General features: G+C 40.7%; 1 protein-coding gene across 1 annotated transcript; it reads right to left on the reverse strand.

Annotated features, from left to right (window-relative positions):
• Positions 1–345: 345 nt before the first annotated feature.
• Positions 346–9,595, reverse strand: LOC311188134 (patched domain-containing protein 3-like; the record flags this gene model as incomplete). The annotated part of the gene is given in 3 exon segments (XM_084259889.1): positions 346–1,028; positions 1,031–1,849; positions 9,450–9,595. Coding segments are annotated over 3 exon segments (1,648 nt in total), but the record flags the coding sequence as incomplete, so codon positions are not given.
• Between the last annotated feature and the right edge of the window lie 678 nt (positions 9,596–10,273).

Here is a 10,273-nt window from a genome sequence, read left to right on the forward strand (position 1 = left end):
TCTCACTGGTGTGAGATGGTATCTTATTGTAGTTTTGATTTGCATTTCTCTGATTGCAAGTGATGTTGAACATTTTTTCATATGCCTGGTTACACCCAATTTTTATAGTTTAAAATAAAGATGACAACAGTTCCTAATTTATAAAACATTTTAATGTAGGATTAATTAATTTTTCTAAGGATATTTTAAAGAACAGCTTGGAATGAGATTTCCCAATCAAGGAAACATGCATTTGTTTTCAGTTTATCAACTATCCTTAATAGAGTATTTTTACCAGACTGGGTTGGGGCAATCAAGAATTCTAGGATGGGGCTCTGATTTGTTAGTGGATATTCCAACAAATTTTCAAAAAATGGTTAAGAATACTGGAATAAAAACTAGGCCATGAATAGACACCAATACGATGACAAGAAACATAATCTTAAAACAGGTCCGGAAGATGTATGTGTTAGCTACAGATAAAACAGCCACTCCTATTATTGTTGACAGTGCACTTTGTAACACTGCGTAACCTAGCAAAAACAATGCCTCAATTGCTTTTTGGTTTGCTGAGGGTTTAGAAATGGAAACAAATGCATATGAAATATGTGCACAAAAATCAAAAGAAAACCCTATACAAATCACAAGATTCATCATGGATATGGAATCAAGGTTGACATGCCAGAATCCCATGAAACCTGTTATTCCTACAATCACAGACCCAATAGAAAAAGTGACCCACAAGGAACACAGTGGGTGGGGAATTAACAATAAAGAAACAATGAACATAACTATGGTTGCAACAATGACACTTCCAATAGTGTTTTCTAAGATGGCAGAATATTGATCAAAATAGATAAATGCTAGGTTATACACCATTAGGGGAATCTCACACCTTTTGGCAATACTTCGTAATTGGAATAACATGTTCTTCTTACTGCGCAAAGAAGAAACACCCGTGGTCTGAATGAAGGCCCAGGAAGAAGTAATCTCATGTGATGATGAAATATTAATATCATATGTAAAAATTGGAAACTCACTAAAAAAACAGGAATGTTGTTTATAAAACTATCTCTGTCATTTACAGCTAAGTTGTTGGCTTCCATATACTGTATATATGCTTGTAACCAAAACTGTGTTAGATTTTCAACGACATAATCACTGTTTTCAAAAGCGATCAGACATTTCCCCAATGTTTGCCTTGTGTTTTTATCCCAGTAGTCAACTGTTTCAGTCATGATAACCATCACTATGGGACCATAATCTGAAAAATGCTCTTCATGGATGTTAAAATAGGGTGTGATATAGGAATCACTTGCCAGATGCCAAAGGTCTAAACCTTCCTGCACTTGGAAACAGCCATATATACTGAATGCGATGTACAGAAGGTATAAAACCACTATCACAAATTTGGACTTAGTGTTTGTGAGAAAGGGGCCAAAATAATCTCTAAAGAACAAGTCCATTGAATGGATGCTCGATTCTTCATCAGTTCGAAGAGAACAAAATGGGAGGCAGCAGCACATTATCAGCGAGGAAAAATTTTGGTCCGGATTACCCTCTGACCTTTGCAGCCTGCGCTGACAGGCCGCTTCTCTCTTACCATCTAGGGCCATAGAGGCGCCAAAACAGGTGATGTTATAAAAATAACAGAAGAGCAAGGTTGTTCTCGTGTAAATGCAAAAGTACTGCACGGACTTAAAGGAGGTTGTTACCCCTGTAAAGAAGGCCAGGACATTTGTGAGAGTGGTGATGGTGATGGGCACCACCACGTGGGAGTAGACGTCAGACATTCGCTGTTGTACGCTGTCCATGATGTTGGTCTTCTGCCAGGCAGAAATCATGATAAACATGTCATCAACGCCAACACCTGTAAAAAAAAAATCTTAATGCACATTCATATCCATAAAAGTGTAAATAGCATAATTCAAAAGGTTTCCCCCTTTTTCTCTTTTGAATGAAGCAACATTGTTTTACATCCTTGTTGAGTTTTTGACAGTCTAGGATTTCTCCCCTCAGGTATGGCCACCTTCGCTCTCCCAGCACCAGCGCACCTTTGGTCCTCCACCAGCGTCCTTGTGCTCTCCTCCGGTCCCTCTTACCACCCCCCCTCCTCCCCCTGCTTCCTGGCTGTCTCAGCTCTAGGACAGCTTTCAAGAGTTGCTTTGAAAGTTTGTCTTTGTCTGACCCTTTGTCTAGTTTCCCTATATTCCACATCTAAGTGAAATGATCCTTTGTCCCTTAAGGTCTTATTCTTTGGTCCTTCAGGTTTTATTAATCTCACAGAATCTGTGCTTAGGTAACACTCTCCTTGGTTGTCTCTGAGTCCACAACAGAGCATACTCCTCCCTCTGTAATAAGCTTATGCTTTGCACGGATTCCTATTATTTACGCACAGCGCAGTATACTCCATCTCTCCAATTATGGTACCTCGGTGTTGAGATCAGGAAACCTGGTGGATGCGTGTTAGTTCAAGCAGGATTAGCAATCCGTTTCTGATTCCACTAGATTACTTCAGAGACCATTTTCTCTCATAAGCCATTTCACAGAAATGCATAAACACTTTCAGCCAACATTCTGTTACTGAACCTATCTGACCACCAACAGCATCAATCTATCTTTGCGGTATGACTTGAGAGGCACGGTGTCATTGACAGGCACACTCACACTAGTTTTCCTGCTAGTCTGTTTTTGAAATCCAGATTATGTCATCCGAACTTCCCTAGCTGAATCTAGCAAGATGGCCTCACCTTCTCCAGATACCCACAACTAGATTGCAATAGAGCAAAGCCCAAAACCCCTGAAGGAAAAACAGACCTCCACAGCATATCTGAGGAGCAGCAGGCCCAAGGGAGGGAAAACATGAAGCAAACTCTGTGTAGTGAGATTGGGGCAGCACAACTCGTGGCGGGTGGGCACATGCTATGCAACAACCCCTACATTTGGGCCTCCCTGGTGGCGCAAGGGGTTGAGACACAGCCTGTGAAGCAATCCGCAGACTCTGCAGCACGAGTTCGATGCCCTGGCTGGCCAAGGAGCAACCCACATGGCAATCAGACTTCCCCTGACTCGCCCGCTGCTCCCCTCAGCAGTGTATTTCAGTCAGTCTGCTTGTGTATTTCAGTCAGTGAGAATCCTCTCATGCCCCCTCTCCTCCGGCCTGTACTCCAGCTCTTGTATGCATAAATAAATAAATCTTAAACAAAGGAAACCCCTACAGTTGTGGGTTTGACACACAGCAATACCAGGGACTCCTGAGACCTGGCAATGCACTGAATAAGGGAGTCAGCAAGTTGACAACCAGGAACTGGAAAGCTTTGGGGTGGTAGTTCAGCATGAGCATTACTGGCTTGAGTGGAGTCTCACAGTATAGAACAGCTGGATCCTGACCTCTCAACAGGGAGAGCTGAGTCAGGTCACCTGTGTCTTCCCATAGAAAAGGCTACTACTCGAGACTGGGATATTCAGAGAAATTGCCACCCTAACATGTGGCTAAATCCAAAACAACAAAGGAATCCTGGTAAACTAGAGGTCAGTGCCTGCTAATGACAGGCACTCACACCCCAGGATAAGGCTTTGAGTGTCAAAAGAGAAGAGAACTCCCTGCCTGTGAGTCCATGTCAGCTGCAATCTGAGCCCAGTGCTCAAGCTCACGCTCAAGCATTCAAGAACAGCTTAGCGTGAGCATGAAGCCATGAAGGACATTAAGGCTGAGAAGTGGGCAAAGAAGTGGGGAGCACTTTGCAGTACCACCTCTGGTATCCACAGCACAGTAGGAAGCTTGAATTCCTGGCATTCATTGGGGTGATTCTTTGGTGCCCCACTGCCCTGGCACTCACTGTACCTTCTGCCCCTCATAAGTACCAGTTCTCTTGTTACTTCAACAGGGGAATAGACAACGATTTGAAAGTCTATCCCCACTACAACCCATCAAGATTAAAAATGAGGGGACAGACAAACAGATCACAAATGTTGGAGGGGAAAATGAAAGATGGGAGCCCCATTCAAGCAAAACGGCAACACATGACTGACATAGATTTAGGGCAACAGTTCTAACAAAGCCATGGAACTCCAATAACAGAGGACATGAGCCAACAAGAGAATACAAACAAAGCAATATGAGGTGGCTACAGTTAGAAATCACAGAAGTCTGAAACACTATAACTGAATGAAAAACATTCATTGAGGGCCTCAGTAGCAGGCAAACAGAAGCAATGGAAATAATCGGTGAGCTCAAGAAACACCATATTGGCAAACACACAATATAACAATGCAGGAAAAAAGGAATTTGAAAAAGGATATCATGTTTTCCTTTTGGGAAAACAGAGAGAAATCACATCCATCTCATATGGGTCCTAGAAGTAACAAAAATAAAGGCATAGAAAGTTCACTTAAAAAATAATGCCAAAGGGGCAAAATGGCAGCACAGTAAAGATGCTGGGCTCACCCTCTCCATGTGTTCAAACTAGATTGCAACAGAACAAAGCCAATGACTCCTGAAGGAAAAACAGACAATTACAGTACAAGTTAAGTGCCCATCCAGAGGAGGGAGACCCCAGCCAGCAGTGGAACAGGCCAAGCAGGTAGCCTGCCTAGGCAGTGAGGTGAGCCCCAGTGGGCCTGGCAGAACTGGCAATGCGCTTACAAAGAAACATTTGGATGACCTCAGCAAGCCTCCAGACTGGGTCCTGAAGCAGACCCACCACCCAGGCCCCCAGAGAGTGGTTCAGATCTGTGAGCTCAGCAGTGGCTCATGGAAGCAGGACCATTGACAGCAGGCCTTGGCAGTTCCCAGTGAGCCAGGGCAGGACTGGAAGCAGACCAGCCACAGCAGGCATTGGTGCAGACATCAGTGATCTCTAGTGGGGGGGGGAGGCGGGAGGCAGTCCTGGAAGTAGCCCTTGGCAGACCTCAGGGCCTGGAAGCAAATCCACCAAGGTAGGTCCCCTGCTGAAGTTGACCTATGTCAAAATGCGCAGTAAGGAAACTAGAAAGAGTTCAAGGCAAAGACAGAACGAAGAAGGCAGTCAGGCAGAAAAAAGCAGATAACCTATAAAAGTACCCTCTTCAGGCTTACGTCTGAATTCTCTGAGGAAATTCAACAAGTGAGGAGAGAATGGAATAATGTATTCGAAACACTCCAAGATCAAAACTGCCAGCCAAGAATACATATCCTGCAAGACTTTCGTTCAGATGTGAGGGAGAAAATAAGGACTTCCCAGACAAATGAAAGCAGGAGTTTGCTATCACTAGACTTCCTCCTCAAGAAATATTGAAAAGAGAACTCCTATCTGAATTTTCCATGAGAAAAGTCACAAGAAACTAAATTATAGAACAGAAAACTAAAGACAAAAATACAATAGCTAATACCTTTATATCAATAATCACTTTAAGTGTGAATGGAATGAATTTGCCAAGCAAAAGGCACAGAAAGGATGCTTGGATCTGAAAACAAATTCAACTTCTTGTTGTCTCCAGGAGACCTATGTGAGTTCAGAAGATGAACAGATTCAAAGCAAATAAATGGCTGGGAAAAAAAATCCTACTAGTGAATGGGACCCTCAAAAAGGCAGAGACAGACATACTTCATCAGACAAAGAAAAACCTTGCAGTTAAAAAGGGGAACAAGAGGCAGAATGGTCATTGCATAGTGATTAATGGAGCAACACATCAGGAAAGGATCAATATACCATCAGTATACATGCAGCAAACAAAGGTGCACCCAAATATATAAGACAACTATTTGACAAACCTAAAAACAGACATTGGCCACAACACAATGATGGTAGAAGACTTTGACACCCCACTTACATCAAAGACAGATCAACCAGAGGGAAAATCAACAAGAAAACAATCGCCTTAAGTGAGCAATAGACCGCTTGAGCCCACCAGACATTTATGGAGAACTACACTCCCCAAACGCTGAGCACACTTTCTTCCGAAGGTCACATGGAACATTTTCCAGAGTGGATCACATGTTGGATCATAAAACAAGTGGGAATAAATCCATGAAGTTTGAAATCATTGTCAGGCACCTTTTCCAATTACAATGGTATCAAATAGAAATCAAGCACAAAAGCAAGGTGGGAAAAACCCTGAGTAGGTGGTGACTATAAAGCACCACACTCATGACTATTGGGTTAATGAGGAAATCAAAGAAGAAATTTAAAAAACACCTGGAGACAATGGAAAATGAAGATACAACCTATCAGAACCTCTGGCCAGGAGCAGGAACAGTTCCAAAAGGGAAGTACACGGCAACACAGGCACACATCAAGAAATAAGAAAGAACTCAAATAAATATGCTAACATTACCTGAAAGAATTAGCAAAAAAGCTAGTTGAAGGAAGGAAATAATAAAAATCACAGTGGAAATAAATGACATAGAATTTAAAATGACAGTTTAAAAAAGTCATTGAGGGCCTCCCAGGTGGTGCAAGGGTAAGACACATCCTATGAAGTTATCTGCAGCCACTGGGCCACGGGTTCGATCCTTGACCAGGGAGCTGCGCACATTTTGCAGCAGATATCTCCTGACTTGCCCGCTGTTCCCCTCAGCAGTGTATTTTCGTCAGTCTGCCTGTTCTGTTCCCTGCTCTGTCTCTGGTGAATCCACTCATTCCCTCATACCTCTGACCTGTACTCCCCACCTTGTATGCATAAATAAATAAATGTTAAAAAATGTCTTTTAATTTAAAAAACCAATGAAATGAGTAGCTGGAAATTAGGGAAAAATAAGATAGAAAACTTCTAGCTAGACTCAGTAAGAAAAAACTCTTAGTATAAGGGGGTAGAAGGAACATATCTCCACAGATAAAAGGCATCTATACCACACCCACAGGTAACATACTCAGGGAGAGAATAGGACAAGATTTCAGATACACAACAATGATGTGCACTATCACCACCTATGTTCAACAGAGTATTGGAGGTACTAAAGCTATTAGGCAAGAGAGGGATACAAAAGGAACCCAAACTTGAAACAAAGAAGTCAAACTCTCACTATTTATAGATGACATGATAATACATATAGAAAAACCTAAACACTACATTTTACAAAATATTCGAACAATCAGTGAAGTGAGAGACTGCAAAAGCAACATGCAAAATTCTGTTGAATTCCTATATGCAAATAATGAACTAGAAGAGAAAGCCCTCAGGAAAACAATCTCATTTACAATAACATCGAAAAGTATTAAATACCTAGAAATAAGCCTAACAAAAGAGGTGAATGATCTAAGAAGAGGTGGCACATATACACAATGGAATATTATTCAGCAATCAAAAAAAGATAAACTCATGCCATTTGTAGCAACATGGATGGATCTAGAAGGATTTTTCTCAGTGAAATGAGCCAGAAGGAAAAAGAAAAATATCGGATGGTTTCACTTAAAGCAGGAATATAGGGGAACCAAAAAAGACATCAGCGTAAAAAAATAATAACAGCACAAAACACAACAAAACAAAGACAAAATTATAAATCAGAGACATCCTGCAGGGGAGGAGGAAGGAGAGGGATCAGAGGGAGGGAGGAGCACTGGGGACTGAGGTGATGGTGCACGGGTGCATTGGGGAAGGAAACTCTATGGGGACTACACATGAGGGGATGGGGGGAAGGAAACATTGTTCAAAAATGAACAATGATGTAAAAAATTAAAAAAATAAGAAATAAAAGTAAAAAAAAATAAAGAGGTGAATGATCGATTCAATGAAAATGATAAGGTATTGCTAAAAGTAATAGAAGACAATGCAAGAAAATAGAAAGATATTCCCCACTCATGGATTGGAAGAATTAATATTGTTAACGTGTACACCTTTTCCAAAGTAAGACAGATAGAGATGAAATGTAATTCCTATCAAAGTTCTAGTGGAATTTTTCAAAGAAATAGAGCAAATTTAATTGAAATTTATATAGAGCCAGAAAAAACCCCCAATAGTCAAAGCAATATTGACCAAAAAACGTATTGGAATTAAAACAGACACACAGACCAATGGTATAGAAATGACAGCCGAGAAATAAACCCATAATTTTATGGACAGTTTATGTACAAAACAGGAGTCAAGAGTACACAATGGAAAAACGAAGTTCTCTTCAACAAACGGTACTGCAAAACTGGGTAGCCACAAGTAGAAAAAAGAACTAGACCACTCTCTCCTACCATACACAAAAAATAACTCAAAGTGGATTAAAGGTTTGGATGTAAGATCTGCAGTCATATAATACATAAAAGGAACCAGGCAAAATACGCCATAATATTGGCTTCATGGCTGTCTTTGGGGATTTGACTCCAACTTCAAGAAGACAAAAGCAAAAATAAACAAATGATACTACACAAGCTAAAAGGCTTCTGCCCAGCGAAAGGAAGTCTCATCAAAATGAAATGACACCCTACTGAATGGGAGAATACATTTGCACATCACACACCTGCCAAGTAGCTAATATCTAAGATCTACAAAGGACTCAGACAACTCAACCAAATGAAAACAAGCCAATCGAAAATGCACAGGAGAGATAAATAGACACTTCTCCAAAGACAACACACAGATGGCCAGCAGGCACATGAAGAAAATGTTCAACATCACGTATCATCATGGAAAGGCAAATCAAAAGCAGAGGGATGTACCACCTCACTCCAGTGAGAATGGTCTACATGTGTATCTAACAGAAACCACAGAGGTTGGTTAGGATAAGGAGAAAAAGAACCCTAGTACTTTCTTGGTGGGAATATAAAGGTTTCCTAGGTTTGAATTCACCAATCTCATGTGGATATGGTAGATTGCTTTTAATTATTTTTTCAATTCTCAATCACACTGAAATGAACATACTTACTCTACTTTTTGAAGCATTTTTTCAATTATTAGGACAAATTCCTAGAAGTAGAATGGAGAGGTGAAAGACATGCACCTTGAATCCCCTTGTAAGCCTTTTGATTTGATACAAAAATTGGACTAAGTATGAGCCAATTCATAATCTTCTCCTAGCAGCAGATGACAGTGTTCATTACATACAACCACCCCAAAAGCTTCAGTCTCGCAATTTTTATTATTCTAATAAGAAAACAAGGCATCTAAGTTTTGGTTTAATTTGCATCCCTTGATTGAGAGGTCATATATTTTCCCCCTTACATTTTCAGTGTATTGTATTTTCCCTTTTCAGGGTTGTGTGTGTGTGTGTGTGTGTGTGTGTGTGTGTGTGAGAGAGAGAGAGAGAGAGAGAGAGAGAGAGAGAGAGTGAGAGAGAGAGAGAGAGAGCTGCCTGCTCATGTCATTCTCTTTACTTTTCCATTTGGGGTCCTTATTTTTTCCAGCTCTGAAGACACAATTTAATGTTTGTCTTCATTTCTGACACCTTATTTTGGATCTGTAGTCATCTAAGCACAGTTCTTTTACTTAATCTATCATAAACTCTTTCTGTTATCTACTTTCTCCCAAACACACACATAGTGTAGCCTCACATTTGCTTTACTCACCTAGTATTAGAAATGGTGCATTTGCAACTATTGTCACAAATGGCACCCCCATGTACAGCATGAGGCCAAAGCCACTCACCACTGCCAAGGCAACAGAAATCACTCCAACGACTGCAATAAACATTTTGTTTCGTATACAGCTAAACCTGTAAATAGGGAGGGAAAATGATGAATTTTTAGAAGCAGCTTCCATACTCAAATTCCATCAATTCATGACATTCTTGATTTGGACCTGTTCTGAAATCTCTCCTGCAATCATTCTACACCTATCTCCTGGAGACTTTTAATTCCCATGCACTATCCCAGACCCACTATACCAATTCAAAGAGGGAAAATAAAAGTTGGCATTTTGTGCTTTAACTTAACTATCTTCTTATGCAGCTGGCCAAGCACTAATTCCCTGATGGTGTTTCAGAACCACATACATGTACTGGAGCTCAGCAGATGGTTAATTCCACTCTAGTGTTCAAGGAGTTGTGTGTGAATCGAACACAACACTAAAGGGCAGGCAGCTGTAGTTGAGAAAGTACCCACATCCAATTATCTTTGCACTCATTTCCTGATCCCAACTAGCTATTAATGCCAACCTAAAGGGTTCCTGTACAACAGAGATAGTATGTGGTTAATAAAATGCATGAAAGCATCCTGCTAAAACAGTTTTAAGATTCTCCTTTATTGATGAAGTGGGTTCAGAAAAGTTGCTATAAATTGCAAAAAAAAAATGTTTTGAAATGTACTGTTTTTGCATCAACACAAGACTTTTCTGCACCAGAAATGTGAATATAGAGAGAGCATTTGAAAGCATGTATGCAGTACTTTGCCTC

This window comes from Talpa europaea, assembly GCF_964194135.1.
Source record: "Talpa europaea genome assembly, contig: HAP1_SCAFFOLD_320, whole genome shotgun sequence".
Classification (NCBI taxonomy): Eukaryota; Metazoa; Chordata; class Mammalia; order Eulipotyphla; family Talpidae; genus Talpa; species Talpa europaea.